At 41.9% G+C, this 24,426-nt stretch overlaps 1 protein-coding gene across 1 annotated transcript; it reads right to left on the reverse strand.

Moving 5' to 3' along the window:
* Window positions 1-284: 284 nt before the first annotated feature.
* On the reverse strand, window positions 285-2,584 carry LOC147893523 (uncharacterized). The gene is made up of 2 exons (XM_087386265.1): window positions 1,834-2,584; window positions 285-1,621 (listed from the first exon to the last, which is right to left on the reverse strand). Exons 1-2 carry the CDS (start codon window positions 2,242-2,244, stop codon window positions 710-712), a joined length of 1,323 nt encoding a protein of 440 aa, XP_087242391.1. The 5' UTR covers window positions 2,245-2,584; the 3' UTR covers window positions 285-709.
* Window positions 2,585-24,426: the final 21,842 nt, after the last annotated feature.

Below are 24,426 nucleotides of genomic sequence, written 5' to 3' on the forward strand. Positions count from 1 at the left end.
AGGGAGTGGGAGAAGCTACATGGAGTCCCATAGTCAAGCTATAATTTATTTAATAGGAAGTGGGAGAAGCTATATGGAGTCCCATACTCAAGCTATGTAATTTGATCCAAGATTATGATTTGTACTAGGAGTATTTGCTACTTGCAAACACAAGCATATTTATGACATAAGATTAGTATGGGGAAGCACTTACAAATTTATGTAAAACTCATACTTCACACTTTACATGACAGAGAGGCACACACATACTACAGAGCTTCTTTCTTCAAATTTAAGGTGGCATCTCCATCAAAGATATAAAAAATATGGCATGACACGGTGATAGCTACTCCCATCATTTCTCATGGGACTAATATGAAATTCACTCCGATCCAAATCTTGTTGTGGCGTTGGAGAGCTAACGTAAATAGCAACAACGTTACTTTTATCCTGAAAAAGCTTGTAACGTTAATTGTTCTGACTCCGTCTCACGACAACAGCGACGACCTTGTTGGACGCAGTTGTAGCTTTGAGTTGTAGGAATGAATAGGTTGATGGCAAGAATCAAACATGAATGTTGTACGTACAACGGAGTTATAGGTCTGTCTAGCCTAATGTAACCGATAGATGCGACGAACAATGCGTGATTCACAACAGTCAACCACAGAGACATATGGTTGCAGCTCTCATCCACGCCAGTAGTACTATCATCTGTGTAATCGGTTTTACTCTAGTAAAGAAAGTCGGAATTCTGTCCGCCAATCGTGGTTTCCATTCCGTTGCCCATTCCCATGACACCAGAAGATAGCTTGAACTTCAGCTTCAATTCCTCGACCCCCTGATTCTGAAATGCCTGATCGAAGACCTGCCGACGACGCATCTCCAACACTTTCTTGTGTGAATTGGAATGCTTGTAGCTCATAAATGTTGGGCTCTTGGCTGGCCTGTACTCCGGGAACAACCTCCCTGACTTGAAACGAACTCCACATGCGTTGCACAGTGTCTTCGGACCCGTCGGTCCGGCTCTCCATTGAGGAGTCTTCTGCGACAAGCAATGCGCACATCGCCTTGCCTGACCACTGTCGTGACCCTTCTTCCATTTATTGCTTTTCGAACTTTTGCTCAGATCACCCTCATAGCTGTAGTCACTGGGTTCTTTTGAAGGTGACGACTCCTGAATGATAGATTCGTCTTCTGTTCCCACGACATTATTAGAGAGGCTGCGAAACTCTGATGGACAGAAGGCCGGGGACGAAGTTATGTAAGATAAGTCGGACGTAGAGTCCAAGCTGTTTGTTGGAGAGCTACTCCACAAGACGCCAGAGGACCACGCTGCACGGACTCCTCCACGAGGCCTCTTGCTTCTAGCCCGACCCGGTACTGGCATTGGAACTGTAGAAGCATCCACTTTCTCCCAACTCGCGTCAGTTCTACAGCTAGCAGCGCCAGTGTCTGCCGAACCCATTATTTTGCAATTGTCGCCACAGCGAAGGCTGGCATGTTCTTTGTGTGTCATAGAATCGTAGGGAAAAGCCTCGTCATTGTTTAGAAGGAAGGAGTCTACGCCAAAGTTCGATGCACCGTAAATTAGCGTGTCCTCGCTGAAGCTAGACAGCCAGTCCAGGCCCGTCTCATTGTCACACTGAAGCAATTTACCCACAAGAAACCAAAAATTTGTACCAACGTACTCAAAAAATCAGAACGATGTGGAGAACAACAGGAAAACAGTAACATTTGCAAATATCGAAGAGAAAAGCGGGTTCATTGAGTAGGGATACTGAAACACCGTGTTTGTGACAAGTGAGTCTCTATGTCTGTATTACAAAACTTGCGCAGGATGAAATGCCGACTTACGGGTGGTAGGCAAGCATCCTTGCGATGTTGGGTAGAGGCCTCGGGCAATAGGGTAATCGTCTCCGACTGGTTATCCTGCACTGAAGCACTGCTGCTGATGACAGTCTCGCAAGATTTTATGCTTGAAGATTCTTTCTGGGGATCATCGGCGGTTCCCAAGTTGCCTATTGGAGCGGCAATGTCTTCGTTGGAGAATTCGGACAAGTCCCCAAGAAGAAAATCTTCCGCAATGTGGCCACTTTCTATCTCTATATCTTTCTCAACTATGCTTAAATCAACGAAGCTGCTCTTGCTACTGAAATTGAACATGGCCCTTGCAAAGTCCATGCCAAAACCGACACTAGAGCCGGGACTTGTGGAGCTTCCTTCGTTGCTCCATGGTGCAACGTTTTGAAAAGCAGCCTGATACATGGCAACTGTCCCGATCTATCTAAGTGTCTGATCAACGACCCGGAAACGGAATTCGCCACGGAGAGCGTTAAGGAGTCCCCTGAGACCTTGTATGACAAAGTAATCAGTCCTATTTGCTCACTATGGGGCTAGACTGTAGCTCAAGAGGAATTGAAACATTCAATCAGCTGCAAGAATACTCGAACATATTCTAGGAATCCCTTCAAATGGAAAACCTTTTAACTGCCCAACACTCTTTTCAGCTGGCTCGACCATGAAAGACTGACGGCAATTCACGGTAGGAACTGTTCCTTGATGGAAAGGCTCAACTACCAGGCGAATGTCATGGACAAAGCGGTGAGAGCTGCTGCTGGCGACTTTTAAGGTGCGAGGGATTGAACTTGCATGATATCATAGGCGGATCAGACGGTCACAAATTGCTGCTACGAAGACCCAAGCGGGGGGGGGGGGGGGCGGGGGGGCGGTTGGGCAACTTGACGGTGCTGGTGCCCAATTGTATTAAACGAAATGACTCGATGTCCGGAGTGAGGGGATGAGCGTAAATAAGGTATGGCAGTACAGCGGGGGGCCCTGGTCTGCACGACAAGGGCATCTAGCGCTGACGATTTGAGCACGGGAGCAGCAGCTACTGATCTGTGATCTAGAAGCTAATGATTTCTGAGATAGGAGCTACGTGAGGGAGGTCGAGAGAGAGATCTGAGAGAGACAGAGAGAGAGAGAGAGAGAGAAAGAGAGAGATTGGTGTGGATATACGAACGGCTGAACTCCTGTCAAACGGCTCTGATTATAGCATACAAACAAACGATCCAACACACATCCAGGTAGCTACGAGGGCTCCGTTGGAATCCGACACACATGGAGGTAGCGCGCATGGCTAGCAAAGCGCACAAAGCGTACGGGCAGTGAAGGGGAAAGGCTGTGAAATTTTGTTGAGGGCAGAGAAGCTAAAAACGTGGAAGTTGTGAGGAGAATTGAAGGCCACCACCTAACTAACGAAAGAGTAATCATGGAGGGGAGCTATGAAAAGATCAGAGCTTGGAAGGGGGACAGCAAGAATTGGACCCAGCTGGAAAGGACTGGAGGAGAAGGTACGAGGGTCTGTTGCTGGAGGGCTGGAAGGGCTGTGTGGGTACAGAGAACCGTATCACGGGTTGCAAGGACTCTATAGCAAGCACACGTAGAAGACGACGATGGCGGAATGGAATTCGGCTCGCCCTTCCCTTTCCCTCGCCTTGGGAATACGTTTGTCGGACTTTCTTATTCTCATTCTCCGCCTCTTCCACGTGTCTTACCTTTCCACTCTCCACGTCACTTCACGCCTACACGTGGCTCCCACCTTCCGGCCCTTCCCTCTTGCCACGTCACTTCACGCTCCTTTCCTCCATGCCTTTGGGAATACGCTCGTCGGACTCCAAGTCACTGCACGCTCCGTCCTTAGTCGTTCTTACATACCTCTTTCTTCAGCCTACGCCTCTTCCCCGCCGCAGTCGTATGCATCCAAATCAGCCTTTTCTTGAGGCTTTCGTGCCACCTGGCTCTCTGTTTTGCAATTGCACACACGGGCGCCATCTCACGTGCCTCCCTTCCTCTCGTGCACCTCGCTGCACGCCTCTGCCGTCGCTCTGCCTCCCGTTCGCCGACAGTTTCTGTTTGGGGGCGGCGTCGCCGCTTCCACCGCAATTTACGCCCTCCATGTAATCTACCGACAACCGTCATCCACGTCACGTTATGTGCACCCATCTGTCGTCCACGTCAGCATGCACCCAAGGTCACGCTGGAGTCTTCACGGAGTCCACGTCAGCCAACCCAAGGTCGTCACATAGATAATTTGACCCTATGGGGTCGCAATGACAGCCGGAATAGTGGGACCAAGGGCCTACGCGTCCGCCGACGGTTCCCATAGGTTAAAACGCATCCGCCGACGGTTCGTTCCCATAGGTTAAAAAAAGCAGTGTGTCTAGCGCCCCTGTCGGTGATCCTTAGGACCGGGGCCGCCACCCCAACCTCCAACCACGCCCTTTGAACGTGGACCCCGCCTTCCACGAACCTTCAGCGAGTTTAGGGTCCCACCGTCCCCGTCCCACGTTTTCCCAACGTGGCGTGCACCTTTTTACCCATCGTAGCTCACGTCCTTACGTGCCTACAGCCACGTGCCAACTGTCTTTCCTCTCTTTTTTATTTTCCCCCACGGCATGGCCTTCTGTAACCGAGGCCCATGATCGAAAAACCATTTTTAATTCTATCCCCATTTCGTTTCGAGTATTTGATCCCAATGGGCCTCACTCCCTCACGCCCAAATTATTGCCAACCCTAGCCCTTTGAGAATCCAACCCTCTTGTGTATTAAATTAGGTATTGAAACATATGGCCTTTTAATATGTTTAGAAAATGCTATAATTTAAAATGATTACATTGTTTAATTGTAATGATGGATGTGTGTGTGCACGTACACCATTCAGGTGACATGCCCAGTGAGTGTGTGCTTTAACTTTTTTTTAAATAAGCCAAATTCCTTAAGGAAATTATTTTCATTACTAGCAAATTTAAATTAACATAATCCTTAAGGCCCCATTAGATATAGGTACGTACCTTCTTCTATATACCTATTCTCATTTCAATTTGGGGGTACCTATTCTCATATTGCTCTTATATATTCGTATATCGCTCCTATTCTATTAATTAACTACTACCTACATCTACTCGACGTGTATTAACCTATGCTATCTTGCGATTAAGCTATCCTATCCTACCTCTCCCTCCCTCGCTTCCCCCTTTGTTGACACCTCTCCCTCCCTCGTCTCTCAGAATTGCACTCTCCCTCCACTCCCACCCCTCCAACCTCTCCCTCCTCCACTCCCCCCTCCCCCTCCAACCTCTCCCTCCCTCCATTCACTCCGTCCTCTCCCTCGCTTATTGCTGTGTCTGCACTGCCTTCCCCTCCAGCCTCTCCCTTCCCCTCACCTCTCACTGACTCTCCCTACCCCTCGCCTCTCACTAACTCTCTAGTGCTCCCTCCTCCCCCTCGCCTCTCACTAACTCTCTAGCGCTCCCTCCTCCCCCTCGCCTCTCACTGACTCTCCCTCCCTCAGCCCTCCCCCCCTCTCCTTGACTCTCCCTCCTGCTCCCCTCTCCCACTCTTCCCCACTGCTCACGCTTATCCCCTCCCCCATCTATATAGGCTCCCCTCGCATGTTCTAGAATGGAAGCTTCTAGAGGCTAAATGCACCGCCATTTACCAAAGCCTAAATGAATCGGGCCCTGCTCCATCAATTATGCATACATTAATTTTCCATCGTGCCCCTCCCCCGCTCCCCAAACACAAACAAATTAAGTAATAGCTAGTTTTTCTATCTGGGGGGACCTATTCAAAAGGCCCTAAATCTCAACAAAATTATTTAATACATACAACTTCACCTAAGGAGAAAGATAATTGGAAAGGCATTTACATTTCAATAATGAAATTCAATTAATTTTCTTAGGTGGAGTACCCCAATTAAGCTTAAAGGGAGAGCTTCAAAACTTCATACAAAGGGGAGATTTGAATCAAGTTTTTTTTAAGTATGCTTTTAAAAAAAATGCGTACATTTAGATAGAAAATCATCTCGAATAATTCAGAATGCAAAAATTATGGTTTTTTTGCAATGGTGGCATGAAACCGGTTGATCGCAGACATAGCTGTGTTATGTTCTTTTGTGAGTACAATGCTTTGACGTTGGCACTTTATGTTTAATTTTTTGTATTTTGATTATTTTGAATGGTAATAATGGTTAGATGTATCATTGTTTACACTAATTCGAGTGCTTACACAATGATTGTAGCATGTTTTATATTACTATCCACCTATCCATGATGCAATCCATGTAAAAATTGAAGATAATGACTCAAATGATTGTCCTTCATCCTATAATTCTACATATTGTAAAATGGGATAAGGTGCATAAGATACTATACGCATTTTATACACAGTTGTTGGGGATGTGGTCAGTTAATGGAATGCATTATCTAAAGCTAAATTGGTAACCTTGCCTATAAATGGAGAGGAAAAGCTTCAGTTGTTGTGAACATCTGAGTGGAGAGAGACGAAAGCAGCTATCTATAGAGACAATATGAGAGAGAAAGGGCCAATACGAAAGCTCGTGCACCCTGAAACATTGTTACAACTATGACTAATGATGTAGAGGGTGACATTGATCTAGGATTTGAAGAAGGGACGGCAGAGATGCAGATGCGTACCAAAGTACATTTCCCATTTAGCAATACTAAACACTCTTTCAATGTCTTCTTTCAACGCGCACGTCCCATTAGCTACGTTAAACATTCACAAACAATTGGGCAAGAGAATGAAAGGATTGGTGCATTGAGTGCAAGTTGCGGGTGTACCAAGATTTAGACCAATCGTGTCATACATTGGCAAGAAAAGTCAACCCGATGATGCATGTGGTTGTGCTTTGCGAAACATAGAGGTAGCGACGATGCATAGAGCTATGTGTTAAAGCAACTGTGCATGCATGACAATTTACACATAGATTTGAACACTTGCAATTACTTACTAGATTTCATTGGGGCTCGATGATTAATTAGTATAGGTAGAAATAGAAAGTGTCTACATTGAATGGAACATCATCATGAGCAAGATCCTTTCTATGCTCCCCTGGCCAAATTTACTTGGGTTGCCAAAGAGCATGCAAGTCAAGGGACACGTACAAAACTCAATGACACATGGTCTCAAGAATCATCAACTACTCTGCTATGGGTTGGTTGTTTAGAGAAATAGGCACCTTACTCATGGACTTGTCAAGATAACTCCATTGTGGGTAGAGTTGTGATCAAACTTTTGGATGATTGTTGAAGAGATCTAAGAGAGACAAATCCTACTTCACACTCCACTATCAACAATATCTTGACAAGACTGCATGCCCATTACGCTAATGAGGACAAAGTAGTGCAAACCATGGAAAAGATGAAGGCATGATTTTGATAGAGATTTAGATTCTTGCAAAAAAAATAAATTATAGTTTACCTTCATGTCAAGACACTTGTATTTTGACAACGTGTGTCTACAATTTTGACTAAAATTTGTAAAATGTTTTAGTTGTACATTTGATCGTAAGGTGTCAAGAAGTATTGTTTCTTAAAATCACATGTCTACAAATTTAAAGAATTTTGCAACATGCATGCTTGTCTCCTCAATTATTTTGGGAGAGATTTTACTGCTTTGTAATAATAGGCAAATAAGTGTAAGTATTTTGTATTCTTTAGCAAGAATTAATACATGATTTGTTTCAACTTATGTTCATGCAAATGATTGTTTTTCTATCACTTACACAATATACATGTGGCACGTAATCATGTTCGACTTTGTTAGTAGGTTTCTTAATGTTCTTTCAATTTATACCACATTTGCAATGGCATCATCCTTGCAACAGGACTAGGGTTAATGGTTTCAAAATATACACAATATAGTTTTTTGATTAACAAAGTACAAAACAACCTTTTGACTCTCATCCATAGTTACTTTGAAGCATTGATTCTTTGCTTTTTTCTTTTTTTTGAGAAAAAAAAGATTATATTATAAGCAGTTCAGAAGATATACAATCATGATCAAAAGAGTATATTTATTATAACAAAAGTTCTACACAACCCGATATGACCAGCTGATTATCAATCACAAGATCAGTCTGCATCAATCTCATAGTAGATGGATCCCTTGAAATGGCATTCTTGGTTAAAGGACTTGAGATGCTCTTGTTTATGGTCCTTGATCTCTGCGATGAAACATTTGAGGTCACTATCATAGATCCAGGATGCCTACTAACCATTCAGAAAACAGATATTCTATGTTAGTAATATTTGAGTTGAATTGGAAATCATTTCTAGAAACCCACACAACCACAAGGTGTGTGCCTACACGAGTGCCTAGTTTTTGTGCTTGACTTTTGATGCATCCCCAAGAAGTATTGCTTTCTAGTTGAATGGCCCTCTTAGATGTAACTGCACTCTTTTTCGAATTGTCCTAGCTTAAGGGCATGCCACAAATAAGTGAAAAACATCCTCTTGAGATCTGGACCAATACTTGCCATCACCTTTTCCAATCCTCAGCCCCTTACATTTGTCCATACCGCCTTATGCATGACGAGCCAAGAGCATGGCAAGGCCCAAACATGGGGATATTTTGCATGGAACAATTTTCTAGCTATTTGATTATTGCATTGTCAATGATGACTTGAATGACATTCTCACGACCAAAGTCATTAATTGATTTTTGAGTTGCTCAATGATATATCATCCAATCTTACTATGGCCACTTGTGTCGATAGATGAACAAAAGGCCTCAACTTTTAGAGGTAAATGGGTCAATGCATGATTGAGTGTAGACAAATTATTAGAAAACTATTTTCGGGGTAGTTTTGGAGCCCCAATGCGATGCACTGGTAGGTGATATTTTGAACTTCGGTCAAACTTATGCTCTCGTCGAAATTTTTCTCAGCATAATGATTGCCTTACTTATGTAAGACTGAGATGCAATCTAAACAAAACTCATTGTTCAGAACACCGTAGAGCTTGAAACATGTCACTGCATGAGCAGTTCTGCCCTCCTTCGTGCAGTCCCTGTGCTACATCTTTGTGCATCAGACTATCCATAGCTATCATCTACCCACAGCTCACCACTTGTCATCTATGTACAACTCTCCTGGCTGATATATGTTTGCGACCACCAGACTGACATTGGCTTGGTGTGATTGGGGTGCGCCCACCACACTGATTCTTAGAGGTGGCTAGGTGGCTATAGCTACTCCTTGTAAAACCAAAGAAAATGTATTTACATTAATTGGCTTAAGAACCGAGTTGGAGTCCCACAATTGGCCATTATTTTCCTTTTGAAAAGCCCAAAATGGCATCAAAAGTAGTGCAAAAGGGCTCATGAACCATTAGGAATCATCCACTATCTGTCCAGATGTGGGAACGTACCTTCGATCCCAACTCACCTTTGCCCTCCAAAGAGCCAATTTGGGTAGAATTCCCCGACCTCTTTCTTTCGCTCTTCCCATAAGTTGATGTGTTGTGCACTCCCCTAGGTCAGTTCCTAGCCCTGGAAATGGAAAGGTTCATGAGTTTGAGAGGAGACCCCCATGCTTGCAACCTAATGGACCTAGCTATAGATCTGCCAAATGCCTCCGAGTCCTAGATGGGGATGGAGCGAAACTGATCCAGAAAGTCTTCTACAAAAACATTCCCAAAATCTTGCTTAAGTTTTCATTGTTTCCTGAGAGGACACTTCATTAAGGACTCACCCGGCTTAGAAACAACAATTGTAGGGAAGAAATCCCAGAGACACCCACACCTCGCCCGTAGTTGACCCCACAACTATGAACAATGGGAAAGATAAAGGTCAGTGGAGGGAAATCAGGAAAGAACAACAAGTAGAGCAAGTAGACCTGAGAGAGAAGAATGGACAGATAGATTAGAGGATGAATAATTTATAGAAAAAACGTAGGACTTCAAAGCCCAACTTGAACAAGTAGAACACAAAGCCTTGGATAGAGATGACCCCCCTTTACTCTATTGAAAGGTAGAAAAACTCTTCAGGTTGAAAGGTGAAGTCTTCACTTAGCCCCTCTATGATGAACGAGAAGCCCAAGGAGCCAGGAGCCATAGAGAGAGAGAAGAGAAGGCTATCAAGAGGCTTTAACCTTGTGCTCCAGGTGAATTTTTAAAAGTTAAGAAACAAAAGCAATACAAAATGATGTAGAAACAAGACCTATATTCACTTTCCTTAGTATCAATGTCCAAGGATTATCAAATGATCTTAGACTAGCAATTCTAAGAAGATGGATCACACGCAAAAGGCTCACGCCTGACTTTATAGAACTTTAGGAAATAAAGGTCGGGGGATCAAAGCTAAGATTGAAACTTAGACAGATTAACGACCAAACAGAGTGGTTTTTCACTAATCATGAAGAAGGCAGAGGGGGGGCAGTGCTGGGAGTTGCCAAGCACCCTTCCCAGGTAGTAGGAGGGGTCCTAACTACATGAAGCCAAAATGGAATATGGCTTGATTTCATGCATCCGAATCTAGAGTGTCAACTGTTCTCGCTTTATGCACCAAACTCTCCTAGAGAGAGGGTACTTATGTGGGAAGGTAAATCCCTAAAAGATAACACTATCCTATTGGGGGACTTCAATATGGTAGAAAGTAGAAGAGATAGATGGAATATTCTAGGCCACATTTTAAGAGGGAGTGAGTGGATAGCTTGGAATTCTCTCAAAGATCAAGACCTCTTGATTGATGCTTCAAAGGACATAGCCTTTACTTGGACCAATAATCAGATAGGACATAACCATAGAAAAGCCCATCTAGATAGAGCCTACTTTTCTAGAAGACTTTTGGATGACACTCTTTGTCACAAGGCCAATGCTTTCCTATCCCTCCCTTTCTCTAATCACAAATTGGTACTTTATCACTAGAAAAGGGAGAAGGGAGGAGATTTTGATCTTGGTTTAAAGCCAACCCTTTTTTCTTTCAGCTACCTTACGTGTAGACCAAGATTGTAAGAATATGGCAAATGGCATTCAGAGGAAAAGCTAGTACTATAGACAAATGGGTGAGAGCCATTGAATGCACAAGACTCTTCTTGAAAGGGATCAAAAAAAGATTGGAAAAATTCAGGCGAGTGAGGAGACAAGTCCTAGACAAGCTAGGCGAGTGAGGAGACAAGTCGTAGAAGATAGGATCAAGAGAGGATGACTGCTCACCCCGAGGACAAGATCAACTAAGAAGGGAAAGAAAAAAATTGAAGACTAAGGTAGTAATTGAAGTGAGACAAGTGACTATATACACAAGATATTGAACAATCCAACACGGTAAATTTTTCTTTCACAATGATAAGAATATCCAAAATTGAAATTTCCCAAGTCTTATTGTTGCATGCCATTAGCTCCGCTTTCAACACCCGTGGTGGGAAAAAGGGGTTTGTAAGAAACACACCAAGGAATCCTTGGATGCACTACAGAAAGATGGGAGACTAGTGCTGGATCCTAATGAGATTATGGAACTTGTCAGCTCCCAAGCTATTTGGGGGAGAGTTTGACTGAGATCCTTTCAATGGAAAAACTCAGAGTGAGAGATCGCTGTAGGCAGAAGAGAATCAAGCAGGTCTCCCTTTTCATCGCCAATACCTAGATAGAGACCTTACTCTTGAGGAGCTAAAAGAAGAAAACTGACATCATGGCTAAAGGGACGACTCCTGGAGAGGATGGACTCTTGGTGGAGTTCTACCAAGTTTTCTAGGACATTGTGGGCCCGCACCTCCTAGAACTCTGGCAAGATTCAAAAGAAAATGGATCATTGGATTCAAGAATCAATACTGGTATGATGAAACTAATATCGAAAGGAGGCTCTTAAGAAGAGATAAAAACTAGAGGCCACTAACCATGTTGAAAACCAGTTACAAGATTTTTGCCAAAGCTCTAGCTAAGAGGCTAAAAATCAAGATGCAGCGGTGGATAAGGGAAGATCAAAAGGGATTCACCCAAGGACGACACATTCTAGAGGCTATCCTAACACTATGGGAAGGACTAGAACTTGAGGATACCCAACAAGATATCTGCCTCCTCAAGGTAGACATTGACAAAACCTACGATAGGATGGAATGGGGATTTATCCTCTCCTCACTCGAAGACATGGCAGTAGGGCCTAGGGTACATTTCCTATGTCAAGCTCCTTCTCTCCCAAGCCAGAGGGAAGATCGAGATTAATGGCGAGAGATCTCCTTCCTTCACACTAAATATGTCTATCAGACAAGGTTTCCCTATAGCTCCCCTTCTCTTTGCTATTGCAACGGATGCACTGGGATGGCTCATCCAAGACAAGGTTGGCATTGGATCCCTAAAAGGAATCCAAGTTGAAGAAGGGAGGTAGGTCATCTATCAACAATTCGTGGATGATACCAACCTAACTCTACACAACTATGACCTTTTAGTTAACGAAGCCTTGGATTGCCAAGTAACATTTTTTGCCTAGTCTTAGGGTCCAGAATTAATCACGAAAAAATAGGTACACATGGCACCAAGAACCCTCCTCCCCAACTTCTCCTAGAAATGGATGCAAAGTCATAAAGGATGGAGAGATCTTTAGACTGCTTGAAATCCAGATGGACTTCAAATGCTCAATAAATGATTAGTGGGATTGGGTAACAGATAAAGTCAAGGATAAAACTCAACAAGTGGCAAGGACTATAGCCAACTCTAGCAAGAATAAAGTTTGTGCTTAACCATTACATCTATCCCTCTATCCTATACTTCATCTCTTGTTGGAGCCCAACTAAGAAGAGTCTAGAAAAAATTAACAGTCTCTTTCACTCCTCGTGGGGGGGGGGAGCTGACCACCAGAAGATGCCCAAGGTCAAATGGAAAGTGTACACGATGCCTAAGGATGCAGGAGGGCTACAAATAAAGAACATTGTGAGATCAGTGGCATGGTGTATGAACTAGTGGATAACCAAGGCAATGCTAGACCCTAATGCAATCTCAACAACACTAATTTTACGCAATCTAAAAAAAGTCAAGCTCAAGAGATGTAGACACTAGAAGAAAATTCCCTTTGAGGTGGCACTACAGGGCAATGAAATGTGTGTAGCCAAGGGATTAGAACTGTGGAAGGGAATGTGGCAAGCCTGGGAGGTAACCCATTAATATATCAAGTGGAAGGGCCTTTCAAGAAAAATGGGCACCTTTGTAGTCAAGATTCAGTTTGGTTCCCGATAATTGGGCCGAATGCACAGATAAGTGACAAGGACTTGAAAGGAGCCCTCAAGCTCAACAAGAAGGGACACAAACCTGGGGAGACTTATGGAACCGAGAGCAGGGTAAATGGTTAGAAGATGAAAACTTGATAGCTCAATTTCATCTCAATAGCTCGGCGGCCTGAGGCGAATACATAAGAGATAGGGGATCTAGTCAAGAGAAATCTTGTGGTGGATGGGAGGCCGCCTCAAACGGTCTCTGAGGGAATTCAGACAGGCTGGACAAAACCAGCTAACTCTAATCCCAATTTGGGTGGAAGGCTAGTAAGGAACACTAAAGACACTCAACCTAAAATGGCACAGGATAGACTCTTGGGGAACTTGGGTGAGGATATTCAAAAAGGTGTGGGAAAAAATTATCTTTGAGAAGCAATCTTACTTGCTTTGGCTTATCCTACATAAAGAAGTCTGAATTATTAGAAGATCTCATAGGATCAAACATGGCGACGGCATTTGCAAGCCATGTAGAAGTGCTTAGGAGGATATACCACACCTATGCCTCAATTGTAGACTGTCTAGAACCTTATGGTCCTCAGCTCAGATCTATCACATTAGACTACCACTAAAATATGATTATTTTCTCCTGGGAGACACCCCTAATAGAGCTCCACCAAACTGAACACCATCCAAGCTTCGGCACTATACAATTAATTTGGTTTTCATAGTGTGGAAAAGTTTTTAACCAAAATGTTATTGATGCTACTAATGTTTTTTAAAATTTATGTGTGCAACTAGGAGCACAGTGACATTCTTCAGAAGATCCTCATAGCTCAGACACAGATACATGTGTTTGCTTAGAAAGAAGATGATCTTGCCCATGAAGAAAACAAACTGCTGGAGCAGATAGAATGACTTGCAGAGAAAGAAGCAAACGTTCAAAGAGAATAGCCGCAACACCAAGAGAATGAAATCCTGGCCCCTCTGCACAACACTACTCCTCCTCCTATCTCTCCTGACCCTACTTTTGTACCTGCCAGTGTGCCTAAAGAGAGAGCAATGATGCAAAGTGTTGTGCATGACCAAGCACAGAAAAACACTACCCCCAATGAACTGCAGAAAACTCTTCCAATCTACCTTCATACAAAAGACCAGTGTCTCGTGCGGACCCGGTGAGTGTATCGGCTAAAGTGCGCAACAAAATCATGTCGAGGGAGCAATTCACAGAGACCCTTCAAAGACTAGCCAAAGAATCCAGAGAAGAATGAGGGAAGGCCTAGAAACAGTGATGCCCATGTCCATACCTTCACATTCTAGGCATAGTTGTATGATCAAGGTGATATCCCACATGGTTCTGAAGGATGAAGCTAACTAAAGAACCTCCCAGATCAGTTGATAGATTTTTAGATCTCAGCATGGTCTCCCCCCAATAGGGGAAGGAGTTGTTTTGTTGTTTTTGTGGATGTAAAAAACTTGTATATCTTCTTGACCTTATGATATAAATCCATATTCTACCAAAAAAAAAAAAAAAAGATGATTTATCATGAGCAAATAATTGTGTACAAAAATTAGAACCATTGGTACTGACAATCCTTTAATGCATTGCTTTCCTTAAAATTCTAGCCGGCCTAACAATATGAGTCCTTCTAGCGCCTTCTAAAATTTGCCTCCTTGTGCTCCTTGCTCTCCCATTTGGGGAAATAGACACTCTGTTTTCTACACTAGTATGAGGAATTCGAACACAGGCATGTTCAAAAAAATAGTATAATCAAGCAAATCAATGTAATCAAGCTACTAGAAAAGAAAACAATTTCACTACTACAACACTACAAGGCATAGGCCATTTTCCGACGGAAATACCGACGTTTTTTACATTAATTTTTTTTTTCCACAGGCGCAAAGGTCGCTATAAAAGTCGCTAAAATCGTCGAAAAAGGAGCGTCGCTATAAAGCATCGCTATATAGCAATGCTGGCAAACATTGCTATATAGCGACGATGCAAACGTCGCTATATAGCGACACTGTTAATCGTCGCTATATAGCGACATTGGTAAACGTCGCTATATAGCAACGATTAACAGAAGTAAAAAAAAAGGGTTAGTGAGGCTAAACAGGGCTTCCTTTTGGCCCTGTTTAGCCCCACTAATCCTTTTTTTTTTTTGTAATTACAAAAGAAAGTTTTTTATAACAAAATTTCCCTTGCTTGCAGGGTGATACAAAATTGTTCTTGTGAAATAATGAGTAAAAAATGCATATACATGTCGGACATATACAACAGTGTTTGTAACAAAATTACCCTATGAAAGGGCGATACAAAATTGCTCAAACGAGCGGATATACAAAATGCTACTACCACTACTCATCCGAATCCGAATCATCTTCGTCTTTTTGGCCTGTTCCTTGGTCCTCGACACCTGCATCTTCTCCCTCGTCCTCGGCACCTGCGTCCGATCCTTGCCCCTGTTGATCGCTCGCCTCCGATGATGGGACGCTTGAGCTTTGACCCTAAGAGTGAACCATATAAATCAAAAATTAGATTGGAACTTAAATTAAAAAGTGAGATTACAAGTAGGAGTAAACTTATACCGTGCGAGCAGCCACCTCAGCCCAATCGACTGTCGCTCCCATTGCCTCTTGCTCAATGAACCATGGCTTTGTTCCTATCCGAAATGTGCGCCACGTCTCTACATCCGTAGGAAGATGACCCATCGCAGCTTGCTGTGGATCTAATTTACGAGAGTTAGAGTTAGCTAAAGTGCATGTAATATGTAAGTAAAGCAAATAGAACAATACATTAAATGGGAAGAAGTAGACTTACCACGGTTGCCTCGAACGCATACCGTCCGCCTGCACCAAAGTGCGAAGTACCTACGACGTCCAGCCGTCTCTTCGCAGGGCTCCTCTGACCCTCGAACATTTCGAGATGGTCCCTATGTTGCTTCTTGAAGTACTTCCAATCAGCTTTGTCTGCCCAGTTGGGTTTAGCCAACCCCTTTGTAATGGAAGTACGCAAGGTTGATCTACGATGCTTTAGGACCAAACCCATGCGCTCGAGCATATAATTGTCATTTAACTCCACATTTGGTGGATTAGGGTATCTTTGTTTTAACTCATCGATCACCGCCTACTTCTTTTGGGCATCTTGATACCGCCAATCGGTATTTATGCCGCTCTTGAAGTGATGACTCATCAACCTCCTCATGGCGGCCATCACTGCTTTGCCCTTTTTATCTTCTATTATCTCTCCGGCAGATGTGATTTGATAGGAGAGATCCCCTGATGAGTAAGGGGGACTGACGGTAGTAGAGTCTGAAGGAGTGGAAGCTGCGCAACTGCTTCCGGAGCGAGGAGTAGCAGTGGGAGTAGGAGAGGGAAAGGGACCTGACTGATACTGTGTCTCCGGACCAAGTGGAGACCTAAAGGAGCGTGAGTGTGCTGACTCGTCTACATCTCCTGAGTTAGCGCAACATGAGCCGCCCGTCCTACTCTTCCTTCCCTTGCAGGAGGCATGCGCAGGTGATGATCCCGTGGTCAAAGGGGCACGAGGGGATGGCTGGGCAGTACGTCCACCCATCGGTGTAGGGGAAGGAATTGCGGAGGTCCTCTGAGAGAGCAGGGAGAAGAATCTCGCTGCCTCCTCATCGCTCATCTGCGCTACAAACTCATCGGGACTCCCGATAAAGCCATGCGCGGCTAGAAAAGGAGTTCCGTGAGGGGTAGTCGCAGTGCTCCGTGGAAGAGGGGTCAGACCAGGGGTAGTCGCAGTGCTAGGTCCGAGAGGAGTCGGACCAGGGGTAGTCCTCGGGGTAGTCGCCTGAGAGGAATCAAAGTCCTCTGGAGCATATATATAGTGAGCTCTCCTCCTACGAGGCTGTCCGTACTCGTCGATGAGCAACGTGATCCCATGTTTAACATAGACACAAACACGAAAACAGAAAACAAAAAAACAAACATAAGCATTCTCATAGGCATAGGCATAGGCAAGAAGAAAGAAGAGGGAAAGGAAAGAAGAGGGAAAGGAAAGAGGGAAAGAAGATGGAAAGGAAAGAAAAGAATGAGAATGAGGAAATAGAGAATGAGAGAAGGGGGAAATAGACATTGCCTCTTTTCAAACACCGATAGGGTACATGCGTTGCTAGAAAGGAGCATTTTCAAAGGACAATAAGCTTAGTGGCCTCAAGTCCCATGATTGGCACAAGGTGTTACAGGTATTCTAAGTAGAATTAGTGTACCGATAATAGTGATGCGTTAGCGTAATTATTATTATGTTATATTGTTGACATGACTTCATTGTTGCTTTGATAGTTCATCCTTCCAATTACAATAAAAGGGTGCTTACAAGAAGATGTTAGAAATGCTATATTCAAGATCTGTGGTATTGTGAGGTATGCTTACTATCAAATCGCATTATGTATTTTCTTAATGGACATGTGAAATAGGTGGATATCTCAAATATCTTACATATGCATGGACATGTGAAATAGGTGGATATCTCAAAAAGAGATCTCTATATCGAGCATCGAGAAGGCTAGGGTGGAATCCATCGAAGCCGTATGCTTGCTTGAGAAGCACTTTCCCTCAAGCATTATGACAACTCAAGTCCACTTGCTTGTGCACATAGTTGATGAGGTGGCTATAGCAGGTACCGTTCATAATCGATGGATGTTTTTTCTCGAGCGGTTTATGAAAAATTTAAAGGGGTTTGTAAGACAAAGAGCAAGACCGGAAGCAAGCATGGTAGAGGGATGGCTTGTGCAAGAGTCATTAGTATATATCACAGAGTTTCTTGCATCCACGGATCCTGATATGCCACAAGCTTGGCACAACAAGGATGATGATCGCATCATTGGCGAGGTCCCCCAAGGAAAAGGGATTGAAAGAAAGATGAGCGAAGAGCAAATGGAGAAATTCAATAAGTTTTGTATCCTCAATAGCCCTGAGATGCAGAAGTGGATTGAGAGATATGAAGTGGCCAAAGCAGAAAGAATAAATGCAAGGACGAGATTCAGAGTAATGTACACGCGATCACAACCATATCCACGAGATCTGGCTCTTCTCCCTACTCACATGTCACTTGATTGGCTACAACTGGCTCTACGTAAAGCCGAACGTGATGGAGAGACAATAAACGAGCACGAGCGGGAGTTATCATCTGGATGTATGGTGCATGTAAGTTTCTTATCTCTTGACGTAATTAAGTAATTATTTGTGGCAATATATGCTATAAAATAGGTGCATCTTCATTGTTTTAATGATGCTCTTTTACAGTACAAAAAGTACAGTGCATTATGGTCATATGGACGACATTTTCGCGTGGAACGCATCGATTCAAAGAGAGTCACGTATGATTGTGGAGTCATGGCTAACCTCACACAAGATAGCCGAGCAAGTGCTTCGGATACCAATCTTCTCTCCTCACAGCCCGGGGGATTCACTCCATGAAAGGGGGACGTCACCTGCGTGCATGAACTTCAAGAAAACCCTCTATTTAAGATCCATGTAGGATGATAAAACACCCCTATTTAAGCTTATAAGATACCACCAAAATTCTATTATGTCCCCCCTTTCCTTAAATCTACGTTCTTTCTCAAGCATTTAGATCACACAATAAGAAAATTTAGACTACTTTCCCTATGACTATTTAAAACCATACACAAAACCAAACTTGTTTGGACTAGTTATCCAAGGTAGCCTATACTATGTCCCCCCTCTTAAATATGGCATGGCCCCCCTAACTTAAATTCAATATTGGGAAAAAATAAAAGGCCCCCCACCCCTAATGTATAAGCTTATGCCTCATTAAAAAAAACCCCCCTATTGTACACTCACGTGATATCATAAGTCTCCTCTTGTGAATCCCCTGGGCCTCACAGTTGGATTATTGTGGAACCATACGCGACATCTATGAAATTGATTTCAGACGATTTACTATTTTCATTCTTGATGTAAAATGGTTTAGAACTACTTACAACGGTCCCCATGCGACAGTGAGAAAAGATAGTAGCGGTCTCTTTGCAATAGACTCCACCAAACATTGGACCGATGAAAGTGATACTTTTGTTCTTCCCGAGCACTGTGAGCAGGTGCATACTAATGATTTAATTAGTTGAAGCTTTCGTTTTTAAAGTCCATTGATATATATATAATTGACGACATTTGGCACCCATCTTCAATATAGGTGGTTTTTCATCCGGATCGTTCTGATCCAAGATGGTGGTACGTGATTCAAGTTGCACCATGAAGTAAGCAAATTTTTGAAGATTGAGATGTGGATATGGAGATGCCACTACCAATGCCGGATCCAATTGATGAATCTAGCGAAGAAGATGTAGATCACCATATGAGGCAAGAGGAAGATGCGCATAATGACATCGCACGGGAGGAGGATGGAGATCACGATATTGACGAAGAAGACAACAATCATCAAGATCAATCACCACACTTAAGCTTTATTGAAGAAGATGATCAAATACTTTTAGGTGAAAGTACGATACTAGAGTACGATGATGATATAGGAGATCAACTCGATATAGAGTTGGAGATAGACTTGCTTGGTGCCTTAGACTTGGCTCAAGATGAAACAGTTGATGTAAATGCTCTTATTTGATTTTTCTCATCTCAAACTTGGACATGAATATATGAGCTTCAAAGGCTTGATGTACATGCTCTCATTTTTTTATTCTCTATGAAAATTTAAAAAATTTTGTCATTGGAAAAAACTAACTTTTAAGGCCTTAAAAAAAAAAAAAACCTCTCTGTAAAAACGTCGCTATAATATTTTGTCTCAGTGTCGCTATATAGCGACTTTTAAAAGTCGCTATATAGCGACGATTTACGGAACCGGCTTTTCATACCGACGATTAACGCTAAGCGGGCGCTAAACGTCGATACGTAAACGTCGCAATAGGATCCATGTGTAGTAGTGCAAAACAAATTGTTTTCAACTGCCAGCTTGGTTTAGGACAATCACATAAGTCCAAGTTGGCCCAATTGGGAAATTGACTAAATAATTTAACTTGAATACCAATAGTGCATGGGGATAGCAAAATTTTCACCTGCAGTGATTTCCCCCCTCTGGTGACATAGGTCAAAAAAATTACATGTATTGGTTTCCCTCAAGTAAGTAAAATGAGGCCAAAATTGCTTCAAAATACAAAAAGACCAAAGGGCACGCTATCAGGTTTGATGCTATATAAAATGAAATGCAATGACATTTGACATGCTTATGAGCCATATAGCAAGGAATTGTATGAAAAAGGAACTAATACAAAATTGTAAACAGTGTTGAATTTATTCAAAGATAGATAGTGGTATCTAGATTTAATGTGAGAGAGAGAGAGAGAGAGAGAGAGAGAGAGAGAGAGAGAGAGAGAGAGAGAGAGAGAGACCCTAACCCTAAAAAGGTTTGTATATACTCTACATTTTCAGTTAAATCTAGTGTATAGCTAGTCATTTGTGGTGTACTCTCTAGCTGTGCCCTCTCTCCTCATCTCCATTATTCTCTTCTCCCCTCTTCATATTTGTAAAAACCTAATTCCCCATCCACACAAAGATGACCAATTTTTCATTAAAAATTCCTCTCATTTTCCATGAAGTATTGATCAACTAGTATGTCTATACCAAGCAATGGAGTAATCCAAGGATCCATTATGTTTATTTAGACTTGACTATCGTTGTCTTTATTAATTGCTACTACCATGTGATTGAAAGTCCTAGGTTGAATGTGCTTCTTGCAATGCATAAAATAAAAAATACTTTTGCCTACTTTTTGTTAACCAGTCGGTACCTTGTAAAGCGCACATGGTGAAAACAAAAAAGCATTTTGCATGAATGTCAATTTACCATAAACCTGCAAAAATAGGAACGTGAAATAAATCAGTACCTTCCCTTTTTTTCTAGGGCTTCTAATCATTAATTGTAGATTCTATTGCCACTCACATATTTGATGTTGCTTTCTTGACCCATGTAATGTTGGTAAACTTTAGTCAACCACTATATTGTAGTCGGATCGGTTATCGGGATTGCTATTATATATATTGCAAATCACAATTGATTCTTTGTAATGTACTTCCTTGTTGTCACATTCATTATCACATACACGAAGTGCATCCATCATTTAATAGAGAAAGCATTTCATCTTTGTTATGTTCATGGTCATTGTAAAATGTTAACTACATGGACAACAAGCAAATGAGGGATTGCTCTAAGATGCATGTGTGCATCTAATAGCAATCACATGTTTGTGTGTGTAGTAAAGCACACTTAGTACTATCTAGGACTATGACATAGGTGATGAGGTAGTAGAAGGTGCTCTCTCTAGGAGGTGCCAATTATTTAGCAAGTACTTATGATGTAGGGCTGATTTCCTTTGATGTAGGAGAGATTCCTATGATCTAGGAAACCCTCTCTCACACTCAATAAATGAGAGGCTTCTCTCTCACAATTAATAGAACACACCTTTGGATTCTTTGTGTTTTCAACTCTTGTCATGATGCATCTCTTCTCTCCCACCAGTACCCAACATGTGGAATCAAAGCTCTAGGTTTTAGAAAACCCTTTAGCCCCTTAGTTTGCCACATCATCATCTTCTTCCTCAATTCCACCTCCTTCTCTCCATTTTGCCTCTTTCTTAGAGATTTCTGTAAGAGCTTGTTCTCCCTTTGTAGTACACCATTCCTCAAACCCTCTGAGTTGTACTTCCTTCTTGGTATAGCACACCTCCACCTTAGAGGGTTTCCCAACATCTCCCCTCTACAACCCATGCCAACACAAAAGTTTATTCACAAAAATTTGAATAATTCACCTTTACATTCAAAATTTTCACTTTCCCTGTACGCAAAAGCTAGGCAATGCTGCAAGGTACCACTTGATGAATTTTGAGCCCAAATGGTTGATGGAGTGGGGAGAATATAAATAAAAACCAATCAACTTCTTCAACTTGGCTATGGTGGCGTGACGCGCAATTGTGCCCATCCTCTAGTGTAGACTTTGACTGGTAAAGAAGCTTTATTTCTACATCAAAAGCCCTCTAATTGCTGCTTCTATCAATGTGAATTTTGGTCTTCAAGATTGCTACTATTTTTTGTTCATATTCTTAACAATTTGGGAAATCCGTGCTTGATGCAAGTTCAAATATGTTGAGGATACTCTATTGACACTAAATTTTTAGTTGGCAATGATTGTTAAAAAATGGACTAGCTCTTGTTTCTCTTCTAATGCTTCATATATGGAAGCAAAAGAAAAGAAGAAGAAAGAAGCACCTAGATATGTCAATAGAAAATTGATGAAGCTTGTGAAGAAAAAGCCATATTATTATAATAATGTAAAAGACTAGGATTCTCTAATTTCATTGCTTGCAATATGCACTTGTATGGTTGAGATTTATAGCCATTTGTAAGAGAGTAGACACTGCCTAATCAGAAAGGTAAGACCTTCTGATGGCTACCTTCAAAATAGACAAATCCAATGGCCAAGCCTTCCATACTTTGCAAATGAAAATTAAATTTTTGCTTATGAAGGAGAATTTTTGGGAGTTAGTCAAGCTAGGGAATCAGTCATCACAAGAGGGTGAATCCACCACTACCAAACAAAAGGGGAAGGCAAGTGACTCTACTTCAACAACACCAGTATATATGCTCAAAGGATAGAGAAAGCCTATGTAATTATTGCGTTAGGTTTTGGAGATGATTATGTGTATCATATTTTAGATTTGGAATCTCCATCTAAATCTTGGCATAAGTTAGATGTGCTAGTTGGTGCTAGCTCTCCTAACTCTAATTGGCTTTGAAGATTAAGTTCTTTGAACTTAAGATGGATGGAGACTCTATTGTAGCTCATGTCAACACAATGAGGAGACTTATGACACAATTGGCCTCAGTCAAATCTCCAGTCACTGAAGATGATGCAATGGCTATGCTCTTGAAGATTATGCAAGGATTTATGAGGGAATTAAAATGGGCATTTTAAATCGGCGAATTATAATGTTTTAAACATTTTTAAAACCCCCCTAGAGCGATTTAAACCGACCCTACCAGGGGTTTTTATAAGGACTGACTGCAGCCAATTACCACGTGGTAAAACCACTTACCATGTGGTACAAAGACAGGCTTACCACCCGGTGTTTATCTCTATACCATACGGTGATGTATATACCACACGGTCTGTTTCACATACCACGTGGGTTTTTTGTACATACTACCGAGCGGTACTCTCAGGGGGTTCACCTCACAAAATTTTAGTGTACCACATGCATTCAAAAGGAGGGGTATTTTAATTCATTCTTTTGAATAAATTTAACAAAATTACAATAACAAGAGGGATTCTTAAATTTTACTTTTGACAAAAATCACTTAGTTCATAAGTAAAGAGGGATGTTTTTATTGGGAAGAAAATTTTAAATGAGGGGTTGTTTTATACCCCTTGAATGGACATGATACATAGGGTTTCTTAGTAGTACATCCCCAAGGCGATACTATGAACATACCGCACGATGCAATTTCTTATATATGCTTTGCGCCGACCATGTTTTGTTTGCATTCCCGAGAATCTAGCTGTACATGGAGTCTCAAAAAAACAAAGAAGGACAAGGAAAAAGGGACAGAGAAATATTCCAAAATAATTTGTGAGTTTTTATATCCCTTCAAAAAGTGTCCAGTGTTGATGGTGGGCTTGCTTAGGGCAGCTGATATCTACCCACACTAGGACGCAAAATTGATAAATGCAAAGCTCTTAGTTTATGGTTTATCATTTGTGATTTGAAAGGATTATTTTTTAAAGAATGGTTTTTTAAAAATATATTTGAAGTTATTTTCACAAAAATATAAGAAAGAAAGTTATTTTTCATAGACATTAGCTCTTAAAATTTAGTGAAATCTTATAGTTTTTGATATTTACAAACCTATAAAGAAATTACTTGTTTAATAGCTATTAGCTATATAGGTTATAAAAAACTAGTAAAAAATATATATGATATGGAATGTAAGTATGTACGTGCCAGTGGAGATTCCGCGTATGACGACTTGTAACTACTCACATATGGATACATAATATCTTTGAACCATGTGCCAATGGGTGGTTCGCATATGCCGACCGGTAACTACTCGCACATGGATGCGAAATTGTAAATGATATATTGTAGTTTATATGTACTTCTTAGGAAGATGAAAATACTTGGCTTTCATCTGTTGTGGCTTGCATTCGCCAGCCTGATAGCAACCCGTTGAAAGTCTAGCTGGTTGTGTAGCTCGCAATTTCTAGCTTGTATCAATTTGCAAATGACATGCTAGAGAACATTACAAACTATACTAGTTTCCTTGTAAGATGAAATTTGTGGCATTCTATACTATGCATTTATGTGCAGGGATGACTACTATCTTATCAAAATAGTTAGTTATTCCTGGCTACTATACTAGTGTGTGTGAAATACCGACGTTTGCATATAGAGC

The sequence above is a fragment of the Dipteris shenzhenensis genome, chromosome 15 (genome assembly GCF_047967505.1).
Source record: "Dipteris shenzhenensis isolate YYH24624 ecotype China chromosome 15, Dip_SZ_1.0, whole genome shotgun sequence".
Lineage (NCBI taxonomy): Eukaryota > Viridiplantae > Streptophyta > Polypodiopsida > Gleicheniales > Dipteridaceae > Dipteris > Dipteris shenzhenensis.